The following is a 22,964-nucleotide window of genomic DNA, read 5'->3' on the forward strand; positions in this document are numbered from 1 at the left end:
CTGACTCACTGCTCTTCGGAGTGAGGAAGATGCAGCATGTCCCAGCTGCATCTGGTCCCATCTTCCACCCTACAGTTGCATGTCTAGAACCACCAGCATAAATTCTCCACAAGAACCAGGAACCACTGGTGGGCTTTCTCCTACATTTGGTCATCTATACTTACAGAGTGTGCATTTGCATTCATTGAGGGACAGGTATACTGCCAAGTTGGCTCGTATCAAGCCTGCAGTCCGAGACCCCCAAGCCTATAACCCTCCTTGTGCAATTGTGTATCTTTGCTTTTCAGATGTAATGAACTTTGCGCTTCTCCATGGTAAATGTATCTTGTCCAGTATCAAGGAAGTTTTGATTCCTGACTCACCCTGCTGCTCACCTCCTCTGCTTTCTGCCATCTGTTCATTTTGTGAACGTGGTTTTCCTGCCTTCAAGTCATTGACAGAAACATGTTCAGCAAAGCAAATGTGGAGCACTGCATGCCCTTTGTCCCCACATGCCAGCACAGGTCCGTCAGCAAATATCCCAGGTCCTTTTACCACCATCCATAAGGTTCTCATCATGTTAGCAAGTGCTCACTAAGAATTCCCACACAAGGTGTGGTGTTAAATGCCTTGCTGCACAGTGTCCTATTGGCTTCCTCCCAGCAATGGTGGTCATTGTCTTGTCTCTGCTTTGCAAGTGAAAGATCAGAGTTGAGGCCAGCATGGTGGCTCAACAGGCTAATACTCTGCAAGTGCTGGCAGCCCGTATGGGTGCTGATTTGTGTTCCAGCTGCCCCACATTTGAGCCAGATCTCTACTTACGACTTGGAAAAGCAATAGAGTCCCAAGTCCTTGGGACTCCACGCCCATGTGGGAGACCCACAAGAGACTCCTGGCTCCAGATCAACTCAACTCCTGCCATTGCAGCCATTTGCGGAGTGTACCAGAGGATGAAAGCTCTTTTTCTCCCTGTGTCTCTCTGTTAATCTGCCTTTCAAAGAAAAATAGATGCATCTTTTTAAAAACATCAGAGCTGAAGGAGCTTTGGCAGCTTGCCCAAAGTTAGAAGTTCCCAGAGGTAGCATCCAGCCTTCTACACCCCGCAAATGAACACCCAGCATTAACACACGCATGCTGCTTAAAGGAGTTCTCTCTCAAAAGGAATGGAAATGTTTCACAGCAGTCCCCCGTCGGTCTACTGCCTAGTTGTCTGAGCTTGCTTGGGCTGCCCTGCCAGCTACCTGGTTGATGTAAACACCAGTAACTTCCTTTTTGCATGGTTCTGTGGGCTGTAAAGCCTGAGATGAAGGTGTCTGTGGAGTTGGTTCCTCCCACAGCCGCTGTCCTTGGCTTGTGACTGGCATGCTGGCATCTTCTCCTGTGTCCTCAAGTGGCCCTTCTCTGTGTGTGTGACTATGTCCTAATCCCCTCTTCTTAAAAGTACACCAGGCAGTGTTCCCACTGCTAGCTAATCACATACACCTTTAACGGTCCTATCGCCAAATACCAGCCTGTTCTGAGATCCTGGGGGTTAAGACTTTGGCATATGGACTCAGAGGGGAAGGGACAAAACTCCGCTCTAATGCTGGTCCATCTTCAGGTGCTCCTGATTATTCCCATTAGAGCCTCTAGAACAGTTGCTGGTTTACACCAGGATGCAAAGTGCATGCTTACGTTTTAATTCTTGTGTCTCTTTAGTCATTTTCATTTTAACCTCTCCCTACCCCCCCCTTTTTCCTTGATGTGACTTGTTCCTAATAAAGTATTCTTCCCCACGTGACCATACTTCCTTTTCTAAATACTCACAAATGACATGTATGGTTGAGAATTTTGCCAGAACCAAGAGAAGGTCACCTGCCTTCCCATGTTATTGTCCCACTAGGTAGTCCTGTGCGGGCTGCATCTCCCTGATGCTTCAGGGAACAGCTGGTGTACTCCATAGTCCCACTGCTGGACTACAAAGTCTGCTGGAGAGCCCTTCACAGCCTGCCCTTCCTGCTCCTCCTCCCCCTGTTACTCCTCTCTACCTTTCCTCATTGTTTGTTATCACCCCCTCCCCATTTCTCTTTAGAGCAATGAAGTAATCATGGTGCTGATCTCACTACTCCAAGGCCATGATTAAGAACACACTTGGGACAGTTAGGGAGTCTGCTCAGTGGCCCTGTGGTTTCTAGTAGGTGATGAGGTTCCAAGGTTGCCATTTTGCAAGGCCTTGAGCCTGCAGAAGGCCGCCCACTGTCATCCTGCAGAGCTTATGATAATAACAGCTTTTTGGATGCCCACCTCCTAATTGCTTCTGTGTTACCTTCTGTGACAAGGGGCCTTGGGTTGAGGGTGGAATGAAGTTTGCTCACCAGCTGACTTTGAGTTAGGGCAATTATCTGGGTGGGCCCAGTTCACTCACAAGAGTACCTGCCTATGTGTCGAAGAGGGAGATGACGAAGGGTCAGAGAGCTGCTTGTGAGAACAGCTCAACTCACTATTGCTGGCTTGGGAGGTGGTCCCAGAGGGAGCCAGCCCCACCAGCCTGAGTACAACCTCCAGCAGAGTGAAATGAAGAATCTGTGTTTTTAGACACGAGACTTGTAAGCATTTGGTACAGCCACGTGAGAGGCTCACACGCCGAGGATGAGCAGTGCTTGCTGTTGTGGTGGGCAGAGCTGGTCAGCCAGGTTCCCACCTGCTCCTCGGGCTGTTGCCTTCACACCCAGTGATCTATGCCGGCACTGTCAGAAAGTGATCATTAGCATTTGGGGGTATGTTTCTTTGTGGAATATGACACTGGAAAGAAGGTTACTTGCACATCTTGTGATGGGAAAGAAGAAAAGCTAAGGAAGTGTTGTTCAAATGCTTCTTAAACCAAGAAAGAGCCCTATCATTAGACACACACTTAGGGACTGCCTAGGGATCAAAAGGCATAATCTGCTTTCCATTTACATATATTTGCATGACTATATTATATATTTATGTATGTTACATTTATTATACATCATATATTTAGATATACTATATGGATATATTATGAATGAATATATTTGCATCTGATGGGGGTATTAAATGTTGAGGTCTCTTAGGAAAGGTCTCGCCAGCTGCCCTGGCTCAGCAAAGGAACACTCCCTGTCTTGCTTCTCCCTATCCCACACTGAGCCACATGCCTCCGCTCCAACTCTGACACCTCAGGCCTGGCTAGAGCCCACACATTCCTCCACATTTCCCTTTTGGCTCCACTGAGGCCTTCATCGCCCTGTAAGATTATGTCTCCTTCTGGCAGGAAGCTGCCTGGGCCACAGTATTTGTAACTTGTACCTTTGCCCTGGTCATAGATACAAACATGTCCCTGGAAATGTTGCTTCTGCTTCTTTTTCCTGTTATTTCTTCTCAAGATTCTCTATTCTCTGCTCTCCCATTGCTCCTCTTTGCCATGCAAGTGATTTGCTTTGGGAGCCTCTTTGGCCATTCCTCCACACCTGTCCATCATAGTTTAAATCTACTAAATTAATTGGCAAATTTTCAGCAAAGTGTCTCCCTAAACTTTTCCAGAGGCATCCTATTGGCATGATCTAGGGGGTGGAGTGTGTCAGATATAACAATCTTCTTCTCAGAACCATTTATTTCAAAGTGGCAGAGGTCACTGCCATCCCATGACCATCGAAGATGATACTGTCTGTCCATCATCACACCCCAAAAATGGATGTTTATCTCTTCAGTCGGTACAGAGACAGACCAGAATTTTTTTCTGATGCTACCATCCAATTTCAATAAAATACAAAATTTTAGGTTACAAATTGCCAATCCACTTGAGTTTAAGCTCCCTGGAGGCCAGTGCATTTGTATCGTCTGTGTGTCTTGCTTTCCTTAATCTCACCCCTAATGAGTTACCAAGCTTTTCAAAGCACACTTAACAATCAGTGTGTGTTGATTGATGGTCTCTAGGTAGAATGGTGCAGATGGCATGGTCTTGCTTGGCTGATATCTATACTCTTATTATGCAAAATTGTTCTTGTGCATGTGCAACTAAATTACAGCAAGCAAACAACATCACACTGCCCTCCCTTGTCTCTTTGCCCTCTGCATATGGCGATGATGCCTGACATTGGCCAGGCACCGCCACCACTGTGCAGTGGCATCTGAGCAGGAGCTCTTTCCACTCAGACACCTGAGACTTGTCTGCGATTCTTGGCAGTGCAGCTCCCCTCCTGGTCCTGCTCTGAGGCCTGGACAATGGGGCACTGGCTGATTTTCATAGAATCTTGATTTCAGTTTAGCTGGACAACACCCCTATGATCATCCTCATTTGCCAAAAGGTGACTGACTGAACCACCAAGAAGCAAGATCTGAAGTGAGGAATCTCACTCCTGCTACTCCCAGTTCCTCTAGTGTCTGGAACAAGATCCAACAGAGTGGCAGCTGAAACAGCAGAACCTTGACTGTCTAATGGTCTGGGGACTAGAAGTGCAAAATCGAGATGTGAACCAGCCTGGATTCTCCTGAGGCTTCTCCTTGGCTTGTTGATGGCCATCTTCATTTCGAGATAGGTTCTGCCTGTGCGTTTCTGTGTCCAAGTTTCTCCCTTTTCATAACATAGAAGTCATATTGAATTAAAGCTAACCTTTGGGACCTTGACTTAAACTGAAGAACTCTTAACAAGATCCTACTTCCAATTAAGCATATGCTCCTTAGAATTCTCAGCATACCTTTTTCAGAACAACACAGTTCAGGCTTTGATTGACACCTGTGTTTTGATTCCACCTGTGCTGCATCCCCCCACCCAGCAAGTCAGTAATCCTATCTGGAGATTGATTCTTGAAACATCTGCAGGGGATTCTGTTGAAATGATTCAAGAAATGAGATACAAGACCAAGACTTGTGATGGCAGCATTCCAAGCCTCTTTCAGGGCTCTGAGACTCTGTTGGAGTGTTCGGTCAGGGAGCCAGTCGCTGGCTCTGAGTGTGTCTGATGTCTCACCAGCAGGCAGCATGCTTTCTGGGCAGTACATGGGAACAGGTTTCCTTTTCAGCCCATCTCTAGATGTAGGATAGTTTTCAGACCCGAGTCCTAATACAGTTAGTTCACATGCAACCTTGTGTGGTGAATCAAGGAGACCCACAGCAGAGCTCTGCTGCTTGTCTTCTTAATGTTTGAAGGCCTTGAACATTTGAGCTAAGCTTTAGTGGAATTCCTGCTTGCTGACTTAATGAGGAAGGGAAGCATATGGAAAGAAGTAGGAGTGAGCCTTTTTACTCACCTCTTCAAGGCAAGTGTGTGTTTTAATCACGCTGTTGCTTATCTTCAAGTTCTCAGGTCTACAAAGAAACACAACTGTTAGCTTTCTGGAATCTTGAAACAAATATGTTATCATAATGTACTCGTTTTCTCAACTGTGACAAGTCCAAATAAAGAGAGTCATTTTCCTGTGTGGTTGACTAGAATCATTATACCAGTATTCACCATCAGTATACTGATAGCAGGAGCACTTTAGCCTATTTCTCTGCTGTATATCAAATCATCATGGAGCCCGTGAAACTGTAGGAAAAGCTTGTGGTTACTGATGACATTTGTTGATTGTGTTCTGTTGCACAAATTCCCTTAAAAGTCTTGACCCTCTGTAAAAAATGCTGCAGCAGAAGTGCTCCAAGTAGCCACCGTAACCAGAGTTAAGAATAGGGCACCCAGCCAGAGGAAATGACCACCTCTGAGTCTTCCCAGAACATTGGAATACCTATAGAGCCCCAGGGGAATATGTGGTGGATGGCAGAACTCCTGGATGGAGACATTTGTTAAATATTACTTTAATTTTGTCTGTAGCCAAATTCCAGTGTTACCTAGTGACTCCTACAGGAAACCCTAATTTAGAACTATACTATTGGAATAATAGAGGGGAAATCAGTGAAGGGAAAGATCTCAGAGTCGATATAACTGTATCATAAAATAAATTAAAAAGAAGCCCTAATTTGTGTTCCAAGCCACAAGTTTGAGGAGTTCATCCACTAGCAAGAATAAGATTATTGACCCATATATATAGATTTATTTAGACAATAAGCATGAGGCATAAGGACATAGTCATGTTTTAAGATGGTGTTCTAGATAAAGAAGGCTCCCACCTGCCCCCACTGGATTTGCTTGGCTGGGACATGAGAAGACTCTAAAACGTGAGTCCATTAAGCTCAGCATTTTCTAAAATCCATCTTATAAGATCCGTTGTCTCAGTAGCAATCAGAGAGAATCCTGGAACTTGTTTCTCCTGTTGGCATTTATGAGAATAATTTTGTATTTACTGACAGTACAACGTAGCAGGGATGCATTGGGAGGTTAACATCCATCTGTAATCTTGAATGTGTTCCTAACCCTTGCCTCCTGCCGTTTGTATATGCCACTTACCATAGCAATCCTGTGAGTCAGACACCATCATCCTACATTTTGGGTGACAAATCTGACACTTAAACATAGTGAGTGATTTTCAAATACCTCTTGATTAGGGCCCAGCATTGTGGCATAGTGGACAATACTGCCGACTGTACCACTGGAATCCCGTATGGTGGCTAATTGGTGCCCCAGCCACTTCACTTCTGATCCAGCTCCCTGATGATGGTCTGGGAAAAGCAGAAGATGATAATCCAAGTGTTTGGACCCTTGTAGCCAAGAGGGAGACCTGAATGAAGTTCCTAGCTCCTGCCTTCTGAAGCCTGGCCAGCCTGGGCTGCTACAGCCATCTGGGGGAACGAACCAGTGGATGGAAGATTTATCTTTCTCTGTCCCTCTCTCCCCCTTTCTCTTCTTTCAAAGAATAAATGAATCTTGAAAAAGGAAAACTCACTTGGTTAGCAAGTGACCAGGCTCAGAGTTAAAAACCTGTGCTTGCCCACTGGTTTTGTGGCCTTAAACAGACTCCTTATCTGACCTTTCTAAGACTTGGTTTCTTCAAATGGGGAAAACACTTTCTATTTTATCGGTGGGACAGGGATCCAGGAAGATCAAAGATGATCTGTGTGAAAATGCAGAGTATCAGAGGAGTTTGAAATATTGCTGGACGAGTATTACTAGGCATGAAGGGAGCTGGGTAAAGAAACTCCCCTGGAGAGTTCCTTGTAGCTTCTTTGGGACACGGGGTCTTCTCCCTCCCTCCCTGTTAAGACCTATGGTTGTAGATCTTATTAGAAGAGAGTAGTTCAAATAGTTATAGGACCAGGTTTTTTTAAAAGATAAATTTCCCTCGTTTCCTGGCTTCTAAGCAAGCTCTGAAGTAAGTTTTTAAAGAATACACCCACTTCTTCATTGAGTAACTGCCTAGATTGCCATAGATTGTTGCCCTGTGATTCTGCTCATTGAGTTATGTTTGTTTCCAAGGGAGGTGCGTATAAGTGTAGTTTATACCGGAGCTAGGAAAGAGCAACCTTCAATAAACCTAGCATAGGTAAGACTCTTGGTGTTTGCTCATGAGCGAAAACCAGAGTGCCTGGCCTCCTTCAGTGAGTCCTTTGCCTCTGCCTTCCTTTCACAGTGTAAAAGATCGCAGCAGCCTTCCTGAAGTTTGTACTTGGAAGAATCTGTTTTGGGGCTACAGTCATCACCCCTTTAAAAACATGGAGGCTACCTTCCAAGATGAATAGCGATGCTGAAAACTACAGACAGCACCAAACATATACTTTGTTATATATAAGTGACAAGACTCAGTGTAGAAACTAGGCACAGAAATTGTCAACAAATCTGTATTCTAGATCTTAGCAACCTCAGCGTATAATCCTCTTCTGTCCTTATTAAACTGAAAATGTTTGCCTTTTTTGCGCAGAGGAAGCGCTTTGTGGCTTCTCTTGTGCTTTGGGGCCTCTGTTAAGTAAAATAAGAGTTGCCTGAACACCGGCAGTGTGATACCGTGATAGTCAGTCTGATCCTGGGGAAGACTGCCGAGGAACCAAGCAGCTGGTAGTATACAGTGTGAAGACGCTGGAGAGAGGGGTGATTCATGACTTGGTCAGGACAGAGTGTGACAGCTCAAGATTTCATCCTGCTCCTCAGAGCAACAACCCACCACTTACAATCCATGGATTATTTTTGGAAGTGTTCATTTTAGCATTTTTCAGAACTTGGTTGACTAAGGCTAGCGGTAACTCACTGGAGGAAGGATAGAAATAGAGCAGAGAGGACTCCTGGGCTCAGAGCTTGATGTCGTCATCTCATTGGCTCTTGTAACATCTCTTTTGAAAAAAAAAAGGTAAAGAGGAAAAGTAGATCACAAAATAGTTGAGAAATTTTCCCAACCAAATGAAGATCAGCTGACTGAGCAATCGCCTACCCTGTCACGAACCTGCCCCTCTCGTGGCTGCAGGGGTTTCCAAATTCGGAATGATCCATTTTGTTTTTCAGATTTTTTTGTTATTTTTATTGGAAGTCAGATTTACAGAAAGAAGGAGAGACAGAGCTTACATCCGTTGGTTCACTCCTCAAGTGGCCACAATGGCCACAGCTGAGCAGATCTGAAGCCAGAAGCTTCCTCCAGGTCTCCCATGTGGGTGCAGGGTCCTAAGGCCTTGGGCCGTCCTCAACTGCTTCCCCAGCCACATGAGGGAGCTGGATGGGAAGTGGAGCAGCAAGAAAACAAACCAGTGCCCATATGGGATTGCGGCACATGCAAGACAAGGACTTTAGCCACTGGGCTATGGTGCCAGGCCCAGAATGGTCTATTTTTAAAACCCAACACCTTCACTATGAATTTTTAAAGCAGTTTATAGGTGCAGAATTAAATGTACACTCACCAGGTGAAGGTGTTCTATGGTTTTTGCAGCCCTTGTCCTTGACTCAGTGTGGCCCTCAAAGGGCGTCTGGACCAAGGGGAAACACATTCTGTAAAGGCCTGCTTTACAGAGGCACTTGCCCCCTGTGCTGGTGTGTGGGCTTGTGGTGGATTGCCTTGGCATCACTTGCAGGACCAAGCTTACATGGTCAGGATTAAGAAGCTCATTCCCAATTTTCCAGTGAGGTAGACATCCACTCAATCCACTCATCCACTGCACCCAGGAGAAGCCCAGCTACCACCATACTGTTGCACGCAGCTGGCAGGGCTGGGCGGTGCTGTCCCCTGCAGGAGGAGACACCAAGAGGTCTCTGAGTGCTCCTTGATCTGTGCACAACACGGTCTGAGCCTTCCAAGCTTGCTATACCCAGAAGTGACAGACTGCAAGCTGGGGTTTTCTTCCCTTAGTAAGATTGCTGGTGTGGCGTTCAATCTGCTAGCACATTGGTTTCTAAGAGACACTTTTCCAGGCTCCAGCCACTATGGGACTCTCCAAAGAGTTTGCCTAGAATTTGTTGTTTATCAAATTCAGTAGCAAGGGCATCAAGATGGCCAAGCTGTCTAAGATGCCAGACTCAAGCTCTGCATCACCAAATTCAATAGTTTGCCATACTTAGTATACTCAAAGGCTACCATTCATCTTAGTAAGACTGCTGGTATGGTGTCCAATCCCATAGAATATTGGTCTCTAACAGATGATACCTTCTGAATTCAAGCCATTAGGGAATTTTCCTAGCACCAGAATTTGTTGCTTAAAAATTTTAGAAATTCATATGAAAGCAAAGCTCAGTACCTTCGCTCACTGTGTTGGGCCTCTTTCATTGTTGCGATCGTTAAGAGCCATTTCTTTCTGGGATCAGATCTCTGCGGGAAGTGGTGTGCCACAGTCAAAACTAGGATTAAAAAAAAAAAAAAAAAAAACTACTCGCCACCCTGGAAACCTGAATCTTGATGGCTGCAGCCAAAATTGTCTTTATTGTCCCAGAAGAAGAGAGCTGTGTCGTTGGCATCACCAGAAAAGCAGTCACCAGAGCAAGAAGGCCGGGGCTGAGCAGCTGTGTCACTCTGGCTTTTCCACAGGCACTGTGCAGAGAGGAGAGCAGGTGGCCTTCCTGGAGCAGCTGGAGCCAAACTCTCCTGGTGGCCCTCTGCTTAGCTTTACCAGGCTGAGCATTGCCCTGCCTAATCCCCCTGGACTTCCCATGGAGGGTCCTGATTTGAAAATCCTTGAAAAGAAGGGAGAAAAAGGCTCACAGTGAGCAGGAGCAGGATGTTCCAGACCACAGTGACGACTGAGTCAAGGATCGCGTGGATGTCATCTTGACAGATCCTAAGGACCATTCATCGCCCACTCTTGTTGGGTTTCCTCCTTAGGCCCAGTCTGACACAGGAACATCTCCACCTGTGTGTTTCTGCTTTATTCGGGATTTTCTTTTCCTCTTGCTCTCCTTTTGAGGCCAAATTCCCATCATCTTGGGGATTTAACCACTTGTCAACCAAAACTTTGTATTTTGGTTGCTGGCCATCGCTGAATATTCATGTTTTTACAGCTGCTCTTCAGTCTGCGGTGGAGTTAGGTCCCCAGTATACCAGTGGTGAGCAGAAAACTTCCTGAATCAAAGAAGCCTAACTCCTCAGGCATTGCTTAGTCTAATCCGCCTTGAATGGAGGGTTGACTAGTCACATAATCTCTTGAGAGCTGACAGTGAAAGGCAGAATGGCTGTAGGTGTGCACTTTTACACTATTGTCAAGTTGAACTAAAGAACATCTTATCAGTTTATTGTGTGTTGTTAAATACATCTGTTAAAGGTAAACACTATATAAAATATTGCACAGGGCCCGGTGTGGTAGCCTATCGACTAAAGTCCTTGCCTTGCACACGCCAGGATCCCATATGGCCACTGGTTCTAATCCCAGTAACCCTGCCTCCCATCCAGCTCCCTGCTTGTGACCTGGGAAAGCAGTCGAGGACAGCCCAGAGCCTTGGAATCCTGCACCCACGTGGGAGACCTGGAGAAAGAGGCTCCTGGCTCCTGGCTTTGGATTGACTCAGCTGTGGCTGTTGTGGCCACTGGAGGAGTGACTCATCAGACGAAAGATCTTCCCCTCTGTCTCTCCTTCTTTCTGTATATCTGACCTTGCAATGAAAATAAATAAATCTTTACCAAAAATACTGCAGAGAACACCTGACTTGAATTTTGCATAAGCAAAATGTCCAAATCCCTAAATTCTACCAAATAAAAACGTTGCACCTGTTCCCCCTTGCCCTGTTTGTGTGCCTCTTACACTGAAGGATCCTGAGTGATGGTGGGAAAGGGCAAGCTGTCATGAGGGTGAGCATTCAAAGGGCTTGGGCAGAGTCCCAGGAAGTGGCCGCTGGCATGGCCTTTGGGCCTGAGCAGGTGAAAGGCCATGCTGCGATCTGACCTCTGCTCTTGGCATTGCTTGCAGATGACCACTCCAGGATCCTGCTGAAATCAGAAAACAGCCACAGCAATTCGGACTACATCAATGCCAGCCCCATCGTAAGTACGCCTCGCCCCAGATTGGCTCTGGGCTTCTTCCCTACACACATGTGACCTAACCCTGCTGAGAGTTGTGAGCTAGTGACTGGTTTGTACTGGGAGGATTGGGCTGAGGCCAGTCCCCCCTGCCCCAGGCTTCCTGAGCTGTCCTGACAGCCCCTTCACCAGGCATGGGCTGCTTAGAGAGTAAGTGATTCAAGTGCTCAGATTGGGTGATAATAGATCCAGTGGCTGTAGAGTGTCCAGCATTGTGTTAACTTGTCAATGAACTTGCGGGAAAATTTCAGTTAGTGAGGGTCTCTTCTCTGAGTCAGTTATTCCCTACTTAGAAGCATTGGAACAATTAGACCCAGTCCTTCTTTTAAAAAAAACAGTGACATTAAGGCAGGCTCCAAATTGTAGGCGCATTTCCTTTAAGCTTTTCCTGTAGGTGGCAACATTCCTTTTTTGTTTAAAAAAAAAAATGCTTTGTAGTCAAGCTTCTCATAGGTGCTGTCTTGTTAGCAGAATGAGAGAGGGTTTTGCAGTCACAGCCAGGTGACAGCTTCTCTGGTGCCACGTACCATGGGGATCCCCAGCCACAAGGGACTTCCATCTTCCCAAGGCTTCTTGCTAGCCCACGGCATGAATCCCATCCTGCCAGCACCTTCTGAATTCTGGACCCACATGACCGTTCTCCTGTCTCAAGCCATAGAGTTGCAGGGAACAGAAGAGGATAAAGTCAGTTCTGGCTCAAAGTCATCAAAGACAGGGTGGAAGTCGGTGATCGAGGCGCTCTCAAGTCAGGTTCTGCGAGGACTCAGGCAGGCTTTCTCAAGTTAGAATGGTAGCAGGTGGGAGAGAGTAAGACGCACTGACAAAGGACAGGGCCTTCTCTCAGAGACCATGGTTGGTGGCATGTTAACAACAATGACAAAGAAGAGATTTCATGTGGCTCTGTTACACTGTTGGTGGTGGTGGACTTTCCCCCAACTTCAAATGGATTTTCTCAGTTTTCGTCTCCAAGGAAGGATCAGGGTATCTCATCAAAGTTCCAGATTTGCATTCAGCCAGATAGCATGCCTGCAGGAGGAAGCACTTAAGGTCACTGGTGATGCTGAGGACTAAGAAAGTGGGTCTTCTCTAGAAGCAGACACATGCCACGGCCCCTCTCATTCCCCGTAAGAGAAAGCTTTGGATAGGGTAGTTGGTGTGTGTGATTGCCAGCGCGAGTCCCTGATGGCGCACTGTCCTCGTAGTCCATTTGTTGGACTACAAGCCTATTTATTTCAGAGCTCCTTTTGGATAGAGCTGCTTATTAAGGCTCCCAGGTGCTGTGGGCCACTTCACATTCTGCACAATGAGCACGCTCAGCTTTGCACAAGTGAACTCCAAATGAAGAGCTCGCCTGCACCTACCGGAGCCTTGCCTTTTGTTCATGTGCTCCTTCTTCAAAAGAAATCACTTCGTTACGTCCAACAGTGGTAGACTTCAAGAACCAGGCCTGCATTTATTTCAGAGATTCTTGTTTGGGACCAATTAGTCTTTCTCAATAAGAGTAACTTAAAAAAAAAAAAAGCTTCATTGATTTTAGCGGCCTTGTTTTATGGATGGAGCAGTGTTTCTAGTGAAGCTATGTTTTGTAAATGCCTGGGTTTTCTCACTTCAGAATGATTGATGGCAGCTACAAAGTGTCTGAGGAAACCCTGTTGTAGTGACTTTTCCCTGGAATAAGTCATTTTATGAGATCAAAATGAGGACAAATATAGCATTTTCGAGTCTAAGAGACTGGAAGTTAGTGTCCTGGCCTGGAACCCTCTGCGTTTAGAGCAGCATGCGGATGTCTGAGCTGCTCTGAGCAGCATTCAAGACTCAGTGTGGGCAAGCATGCTGCACATAGAAGCCACGCCATCAGCAGAGACCATCTGCAGCCAGTGTGCAAACACGGACCCAAGAGGGTGCATGTGTGTCTGTGTGTGTATTGGGGGAGGGTGTGGATGCCTGCACATCTCCCTACCACTCGTGCAAATTCAGAACGACCTCCCCAGGCTTTGCAAGCCAGGAACTTGGGTCAGAAGGTGACTCCAGGAGAGAGAAGCAATTTTACAGCCCCCCTTTATATTTTTCCATTATTTCATACCGCAATTCTTTTTTTTTTTTCAAATTTGGATTGGAAGAATGAACTAGAGGAAATTCATGTAGCCTCTTCTCTCTGAAATAACTGAAGGCACAATGATAATGACCTTCCTAGCAGCCGTTGAATGAAAGGCTTACAATTATAGCACAAGAAGACCCTGGCTGTGCAGAATAAAACTATGATAATTACGTCTGTCATATTTGTACTTAGTGCTCATTAAATTCCAGGGAAGTCATCCAATAGTAAATAATGTGCAATCTTTGCTTTTAAATCAGAGGTCATGAAAGGAGACGGGAGTTCTGCTTTCCCGCATGGGGTGTCTGAGAAACCCATCGGCTACATTTAAAACTCAGCTTGTTTATTACTGAGGATGCCAGACGGAGCAGTGTCATCAACACACCAGCTTGCCCAAACACAACGCGCAAGTCTGAAATTCCCAATGACACTTAACAATAATCTTAATCCTTCATTCTACTGTTTATGAAGGAAGGAAACACTGTTCAAGGTTTCAATTCAAACTGCATTCGACTGAGTAGGGACAGAGTGGGTTCTCATTAAAACATGACAGCCACAAATGCCGACAAGCTCAAGAAACTGGGCATAGTGGGGAGCCAATGTTATCATTTTCCCAAGAATATTTACAACCAAGCCTGTGTGCTTGTTTATGGTTTAGATTCAGTCCTTACATACAATGCATGACCTCACAGTGTGACCCCAGCCCCTTCCCTGAAGTTGGCCAGAGCTTCTCTGAACCAGGGTTGGTTTGGGCAACCCTGCTCTCCGCCCGCCTGCCCATCGGCAGGGTCCGGGAGGGTCGTGGGGCTTGCCTGATCGAGGTTTTTGGATTTTAGGTCCTGTGGTCTCAATGTGCTGAATGCTTCACCTTGAGAATCAATTGATTTGGAGCATTGGGGAAATTATTGCTAAGGGGTTTTTTAATGCAAATTAGAGTTTGTAAAGAATGAGCCAGTCACTCCTGCTTGTTTAATAGCTTAAAGCAAATCACTCATTGATTCTTAATCATGCATTTAGAAATACATAAGAATTTACTTATATCCAGTTTCTTGTTATGTCTCTCTAAAATCAGTCCACTAAGGGATGATAGATTCAACACAAACAACTGGTTTCTCTCTTTGTGGAAAAAAAAAAAAAGCCACTTAGTAAAAGCAGAATTATACTTTTCATCATCGTTAGACCCTTGCGCCCTCTGACCATCGATTTGCATCAAATCACACAGTGGCACTTGTGATGGCACTTCTCCCAACAGATTGTGTTACTGCAGAAGTCAGCACTGGGGGACCAAGGGTTATACTGCAGCCTTATCCCTTCCAGTGCCTCCACTGCTCACCCACAGGGGGAAGCACATAAATTTGATGCTCAGCAACTTCAGAGTTCACGAAGGAGAGGACAGCCTGGTCCTAGCAGTGCGCAGGCCACCGGCAGCCCAGTGTTCCACTTAATAAAATACACAGGCTTTCAGGATGACAACCGAAACATCAAGGCAGGCGCGCGCACACACACACACACACACACACACACACACACACACACGAGTCTACCTACACATATATGCACATAGAATTCCAGAGCTCAGGAGCACAGGGGCACTTAGAGGACACATTGTGCAAACTTCCTGCTCCCCAACAACCCTCATGTTCAAGACTTTGAGACTGAGCCCACAGACCTTAACTGACATTTTCTGTGGTCGTGCTGTGCGTGCCTGAAACTAAAACATTCACACAACGGAAAAGCGTATTACAAAGACATGGAAATTAAGGAGAAAGCAGGAGGGCACAGTCAGGCACAAGAGCAGAGTAAGTCCGAGCGCTTGTCACCAGGCTGGGGGAGACGGATGAAGACACGCGTCTGCCATGTTGGGTTTGTCGATTGCATCCTCTTGTTGGAGAACCCAGTGTTTCTAGAAACTTACGTGGTTTCCTCCAGAGTGAAGCATCCTCAAAAAAGTCCATGGAAATATATTTTGTAAAAATACAGATAAAATAAATGATGCCGGGGTTTCCTTCTTTGTGTGTGTTTGCATCAGAATAAAGTAACCTTTGGATTCCGTTTTCCCTGAACTTTTTGAATCACCCATGTACACTTATCCTGCCTTGAAAATCCTAACTGTTACCAAACTGCTTCACTTTTACTCGGTAAAGACGGCGTGGTACAGCTTTCTGTTCTCTTACGTTTTCTCGCTACCCCAAACCCTTCTGCCCAGAATTATTTTCTGTTCGACTGAATGTGCATAGAATGAAATAATTGTGATTGTCTTCTGAATTATTGTGAAACTGATGACACATCTCCCAACCCTGCGATCAGTGTGCTATTTGCTGCTTTCCCAGTGGCAGCCACGTGACAGCCGTGGAGCTGGAGGGAGTTGTGAGGGCGTGCCCTGAACTCACTACGGATGCTGCCACTATTTCCCCCAGCTTCTCCTGCCTTCCTGGCCTCCATCCGGGACACTTGAGTAAGCTCATGAGTTGATCGACATTTGAAACATAGCACAATGAAAACCTACCCCCAAAAGCTGCCTGGCTGATCCCTTCCCAAAATTCTCTCTACAACTTCAGTTCGCGTATGACACATTCTGAAAGCAGCCCCAAGGTGAGAGTTTGAATATGCCAGCAGTTGTTTAAGATGTGTCGCGGTCCAAACTGCTTAGGAGAAAAAGCACAGTGGAGAGAGGGCGGTGGCGCTCTCCCTATGCCGCACAGACGGCGTTCTGTAAATAGCTGTCACCCCCAACAAATGCAGATTTCAAAAAAATCAAAACTTATTTCTGCTAAGCACTTTTCCACCGAAACATTTTAATTGGGGCTTTCAGTGAGTGTAACATCATTTTACCTGTGTTGTATGTGTTGTGGTAGATTTCAAAACGAGGTCCAGTTTTAATTATGAACCACTAAATTAGATGCACGAAAAGCTTTTTTATTTTTATTTATTTATTTATTTTTTTGCTGAACCACCCCCCCCGCCCCCAGCCCCCAGCTAGCGTCATTTTGTTGTTCTGTTAGAATAACTTACATCTGTTCCTTTATGTGCCTTCCCTCTTTTATGGCGCACATAATTATAAGGTGCATTCGGTGCATTCTTTTATACTGAGAGTCATCATCCTAGAGAATGCTGCTGGGTTGTGCACAGATTCCCGGGGTCACTGGTGGAGAATTCCTGCCTCGAGCCGACTCTTCCTCCAACCCGCAGGCAGAACCAAGCTGTAGGGTGGCACCATGAGTTCCCAACAATGTCCTCCTGTGGCAGCTTAGAATCACGTATGGTTCAAACGTTCTCATTTTGGGGGGCTGTTAAGAAATGGAACCTTAATCATGATCTGTAAATACCGAGCATTTGAAATCTTACATCATGCCCTGACCTCAAAAGAGTAAATTTTAGTCCTAGACATGTGAGGCTGTAGACCTGACAAACACACAGCTGTCTTATCGGAAGGTAAGATGCTTCCTCGTGCTGTCTCCTGGGGTGTAGGGAGGGCACCTGGACAGTCTTGGGGATGTGAGTGATGGCCCAGACCTGTCAGTGGGAGACAGTGTTGGTCTGACTGTCTTCTTCGATGTGCTTTTAATATTGTTCATTTCTTGTTTGTTCTCATTCCCCCCACACACTTTTCAATTGTTTGAAAGGCAGAACAGCAGAGAGAGAAAGAGGAGAATTTAAGTCCACTGATTCATTCCCCAAATGCCAGCAACACCCAAGGCCGAGCGAGCCTGAAGCCAGGAGCTCCCCCTGGATCTGCCATGCAGGTGGCAGGGACCCAAGTCCTTGAACCAATAGCTGCTTGTTCCCAGCATGTGTGTTAGCAGGGAGCTGGATTGGAAGTTGAGGGGGGACTCAATCCCAGGGATTCCATTATGGGATGTAAGTGTCCCTAAGGAGTGCCTTGACCCGCCACACCGCAGTGTTTTCCATCATGTTCCTTTTCAGCGTTTGTCTACATAGCCATTCTTCAAAGTACGCGTTGTAATTAAGACCCTTGAAGCCATATTCCCCAAGTTAGAGTTAGTAGGATGCCTGCACATAAATCAACGGGCCAGAAGGTTCCCAGTTGCATTCTTTGTTAGAATAGGAAATGAGTTCCTGTGAAGTTTCTGCCACCTTGGCCTCGCTCAGACCCCAGACATAGCCTTTGCCCGAGCTCCTGCTTTCTGAAAGGCAAACACAGGCCCTCCTGTGCCACTAGCTTGCTGTTGGGGATCCAGGAGGCATGTGTGTCCATAGGGCCTTCACTTTCTGCTAACAGCTGAGGTTTGATGCTTCCCAAGGCCAGTGCCCACAGTCCCAAGCACAGCTCAGACCCTAGGATGGCGTGGGAGTTGTGCAGGCCAGTGCACGGCTGAGCTTTTCTGGAATCACTTGCATCCTTGAATACACTGTCCGAGTGGCCAAGGCTGCCCGGCCTCTTAGGTGGTCTGATGCTTTGCTCTCTTCTCATCGGGATCCTGGCCTTTGCTCCAATTGAAGCTGCTCCTCAGACTTGCATGTCTGGTGTAAGAAAGCACTTGGGATGCGAGTGCCCAGGCTCAAGATTCTGCCAAGGCCCTGCCTGTGCTTGGGCACTGGCTTGCGTTCGTGAAGCTGATGAAACAGAAGGGTCCTGGGGTCATCTCGCAGGAGCTGTGTGCTGCTGATACAGCATGCAGAGCAGGATCTGCATCTCCTGAGCCACAATGCGCCTTCACCCTGTGGGCTCTTATTGTCTTGCAGATGGATCATGACCCAAGGAATCCTGCCTACATCGCCACCCAAGGACCACTTCCCGCTACCGTGGCCGACTTCTGGCAGGTGAATCTCTTTTATGAAGTTTTTTTTTTCTAACAGTGAGTTTTTAATAAGTTGGCTATGAATCATGCTGTGATTTTAAGTTGGTTCACATTTGCTTAGAGGTATGCGTTAAATGCTATTTGATATCAGAATTTCTAACTTTTATGGTCCACTTTGTCCCCCAAAACCTGGGTATGAAAAATTTCTTTTGAGAGATGACTATTTTAGAAGTCTTATGTTTTCAGCATTGTACAGTTTTAGTTTATAAGATATAAAGAAGTAAAATCCACAAAGGTTTAAACTATTTATATATTTTATCCCACAGGAGCTCTAAATTGATTGTTTTGTTGTTGTGAGGATACTAAGTGGTTCCCAGCTCACAGTTTGTCTTTTTTGTGGATTCTGTGTAATTGGTTGGCAAAACCAGGCCTGGGTCACCAGCACATTCAGTACGATCTGGAATCACCCAGACCGAAGCACAGACGCTGAAAATCAGGCTGAACATTAGCTGTCAAGATTGACCCAAGGAGGGCAAATGGATCCTCCCTTTTCTACTTCCTGTGTTATCCCCTCCTCAGTCAGTATCCATGTGACGTGGCCCTATGGGTTGCCTGCTGGAGGACATGCTCCTTGCAGCAACAGCAGCGAATGGGAGTAAGCTCCTATTGTGTGTCGGGCATGCAGGGTCACTGCCTTCACTTGTGCTGATGGATTCTATTCCCAGTAGCCTATGTTCCATTTCCAACCTGTCCACCCAGTCCTCTCCTTACCCTCCCTACCTAACAGAAGGAAATGTGCCTCTCTCCTCCCTTGAGGAAGTTTTTGGCAGGGGTTTTCTGTAAAAGTAAGGGAGAAGATGGGGACTCATGGAACACCTGTGAGGCTGGCTCCCTTGCCTAATGTTGGCGTTCCATATCCTTGAGTTGCTGCATCCTCAGAGTCAGTGGATTTTGAATCAAGACACTAGAAGACACCCGTGTATGTGCTGAACATCTTTAAAAAGCCAATGTGTCATGGAGAGGAGGAGAAACTTGGCCGCAATGGCCAAAGCTGAGCCTGACTGAACAAGAAGCTTTTTGCAGAAGTGTGTGTCAGTGCTCCAAGTACTAGGGCTATGTTCCACTGTTTTTCCCAGGCACAAATGCTGGACTGGACATGGAGCAACTTGCACATGAATCAGTACCTGTGTGGGATGCCAGTGTTGTGTTACCCACTAGACCACAGCACTATCCTTGAGACTTTTTGTTGCGTTGTATTCCATAAGGAATACAATAAAACAACAATTTGCATTGCATGAAGTATTATAAGTAATAAGAACATAATTTATGGTATGTAGGAGAATAATTGAGGTTATGTGCAAATATGCCACTTTATGTAAGGAAATTGAGCATTTGTGGATTTTGGTGTCCTTGTGGGACCCAGGAACCAATTTAATAGATACTGAGGATCATCTTTGATCACATTAATATTCAAGTATCAATTCCCCATGTTATGGGCAAAGCAGGTGAGTATCTGAGAGTACCTTGATGAACTCAGGTCAGCAAGGAAAAAGTCAAGATTTAAAATATGATGTGACCATCTCCAGTTTCTAAATTTGCTCGTGTCTTTGCTTTTCGAAAAGAAGTAAAATGGATCTTCGTGTTGCTCTGTCCAAACTTTGATCATTGCATAGGATCATTAAATGTTGGCATGAGAGTGGTTTTGAGGACCCACTACTCAAGGGATGGTTGAATTTCCCCCATGTCATACCCACGAAGAGCCATACAGCCCAAGGGAGAATGCCCCATGTGTCATATCGTCTTGGGACAATGTCCTGTAGTAGGAGGTTCGTCCTCATGCAAGATGACCTTCTTGAAGTAGAATCTCATCATACTCGGCCCTGCTCAATGAATTGAACCCAAGTCCATTCAGAGCTGTTCACCACTGTGCATGTTCACCTGGGGTTGCTTCCGCTCAGCGAGCAAGACGAAGAACATTGTGAATGGTGTGATGGAGCAGGGAGCATCCTCAGAGCTTTCATCTGCCTCAACCGAGTATCCAAAGTGTACGTCACTCAGTGCCCCCAAATATGGATTCTTTCATTTTTACCAACCTGTGGAACCTGCCATTCACTATGAGAGATATCACTTCTCATGTGTAAGGATCCTCTTGCCATCAGAATCACAGCTTCTTGAGGACATTTGTACAGTAATAGATGCTTCCCGTCATTAACCACTTAGCCTACACCGGGTGACATGGTAAGGCTTTCCACGTGTACATGTGATCTTTGCAATCCCATGAATCTTAGAGGCTCATACTTTGCCCAAGTTAACATACTAGTAAATCTGAGGATAGGCTATTTTCCTTATCATATGCCATCCCTGTTGTGAAAGCAATTCATTTTTTTTTTCTGTGCTTACAGCCCCTGCAATATTTTAGAGGGTTTGTCAATGAATTCTTGACATCGGTAGGAAATATTTCTAAAATTACTAGAGTAAAGTTTTTTTTTCTTTAAATATTTATGTGATAGGGTAAGTTAGACAGAGGAAAGGACAGAGAGAAAAGGAGATCTTCATCTACTGGTTTATTCCCCATATAGTCACATCGGTGAGGGCTCAGCCAGGCCAAAGCCAGGAGCTTCTTCAGGGTCTCCCATGTGTATACAGGGGCCCAGGTATTTAGGCCATCTTCCACTGTGTGCCAGTCACATTATTAGGGAACTGGGTCAGCAGTGGAATAGCCACTGCTCAAACCAGGACCCATATAGGATACTGATGCTGCAGGTTGTGGCTCGAGCTGCTACACCATAATGCCGACCCCTAGAGAAAAAGTTCTGAAGTGAATAAGAGGTGCAGGATTATCTGAGACACATCACGATCAGAACTTAGGAAAAGTATTTCTGATCAAAGAAAATTAGGACGGAAGGAGGAGACAGGGAGGGATGGTCAGATGGGAAGAATCATTAAGCTCTTAGAACTGTTATGTATGAAATCTATTCTTTTTTTTAAAGATTTATTTTATTTTTATTGGAAAGGCAGATATGCAGAGAGGAGGAGAGACAGAGAGGAAGATCTTCCATCTGATGATTCACTCCCCAAGTCAGCGCAACGACTGATGCTATGCCGATCCGAAGCCAGGAGCCTCTTCCGGGTTTCCCACGCGGGTGCAGGGTCCCAAAGCTTTGGGCTGTCCTCGACTGCTTTCCCAGGCCACAGGCAGGAAGCAGGATGGGAAGCAGGGCTGCCAGGATTAGAACGAGTGCCCATATGGGACCCCGGGCGTGCAAGGCGAGGACCTTAACCACTGCGCCATCGCGCCGGGCCTGAAATCTATTCCTTGTACGTAAGTTAAAACGTGTCCCTCAAAAAGTAATGGCTCTTCTGATTCACAAAGATCTTATTTTTAATCTGCCCAGTTCTGCGGGGAGTTCTGGGCATAATTCAAGGCCTCTGGGAAGGCCGATCCAAGCTCCTAAAGAAACCTGTTCAACTTGGCATCATTCACTCTTTTGACCGTGAAGCTGCCATTACCACACCCTTTTCCAACTTGTGGGTACCACTTCTGTGTGAACACAGTGAAGAGATGTTCACCATTGGCAGAATAATACCAGGCAGAGTGAGAGAGAAGAAATTGACTTCTGGGGAGCCTCGTGTATGATCGGCTGGCCTCGCGTGTCTCAGGGCAGCATCTATCAGACACAACTCTTCCTCGAACAATCACTGCGTGTCCCAGGATTAGCATTCTGAAAAACTCAGTGTTCAGCTCATCTTTGCCACTTGTAGCTAGCAGAGTACATGCAGAAGTAGCAGCACCTGCCTTTAAAACTTCTGGGAATGTAGAACTAAAGTTCAATGTGAATGCATTTCCCCCAGATGACATCTCCTCATCTAGACGGATTGCCTCTCTTAAACTGTGGCCCAGGAACTTGTAACACATTAGGGGGAAAAAGGCAAAACATCTTCCTTTCCTCCCACACTTTTGGATGAGGATTGGATGCTGGGGTTTGTTATCTATGGATGATGAGTGAGTTCCAGCCACAGAGGGCAGGTGTGATGTGGCAGATGAGAAAGGCCACACTCACGTCTCCTGGCTGTTGGTGAAAGAGTGCAGCAAACCGGGCAACTTCAAGTACCAGGGCTATGCCCTCTGTGCTCAGGAACAAGCTCACGAGAGAGTGTCTGCCTAGAGGCTGCGGGGGAGTCTGTTCCAAGTCTCTCCCCAGTGTCCAGTGTTGGTCTCAGACCTTCGAGTTCTTGCCACTTCACCTGTTTCCTGCCCCAGCAGTCACAAGCCTATCTCATCTCCATGTGCATGTGTGTCTGTGCCCTATTCCCCCTCCTCTTAAAGAAACATGAGGTACTGGACTTGGAGTCCCAGCTGACAGGAGACCCTTCCCCTAACTGTATAGCATCTGCAAAGACCACTTTCTGAGCAGCACCATAGTCACAGTCTCCAGGTGGGCATGGATTTCAGCAGGACACTGCTCGTCCCTTTCTCCACCCAGAGCAGTGGTTTAAAGGAAAAAGTATCTTTATTGAGCAGTGAGCGGTGCCATGACAGCACGGTAACTTGACAGTAGACCACTGCTGAGTCCAGAAAGGGTTTTAGCAAGCTGGGGCCGGGAGGAGCAGCAGAATTCCAAGGCTTCAGCCAGAACCGAGTGTAAGCAGGTTCAGGGGGCAACTCGACTGGCCTTCGCTTCCAGGTGAACGTCCAGGTCTCTCCCTCCCCACTGGGCAGCACCAACTCTTGCACCTTCTGTGTAGCTCATATCATGCCCTTCCAAGACTGCACCCCCA

General features: G+C 46.2%; 1 protein-coding gene across 1 annotated transcript in view; it reads left to right on the forward strand.

Moving 5' to 3' along the window:
• PTPRN2 (protein tyrosine phosphatase receptor type N2) overlaps positions 1-22,964 on the forward strand; it is a 914,532-nt gene that overhangs the window by 849,789 nt on the left and 41,779 nt on the right. The window contains exons 16-17 of the mRNA XM_040984210.1: positions 11,221-11,294; positions 18,130-18,207. Coding sequence (XP_040840144.1) covers positions 11,221-11,294; positions 18,130-18,207 — 152 coding nt within the window. The remainder of the gene's footprint in view (positions 1-11,220; positions 11,295-18,129; positions 18,208-22,964) is intronic.

This window comes from Ochotona curzoniae, unplaced genomic scaffold (genome assembly GCF_017591425.1).
Source record: "Ochotona curzoniae isolate NIBS_2020 unplaced genomic scaffold, NIBS_Ocur_1.0 contig_4105, whole genome shotgun sequence".
Lineage (NCBI taxonomy): Eukaryota > Metazoa > Chordata > Mammalia > Lagomorpha > Ochotonidae > Ochotona > Ochotona curzoniae.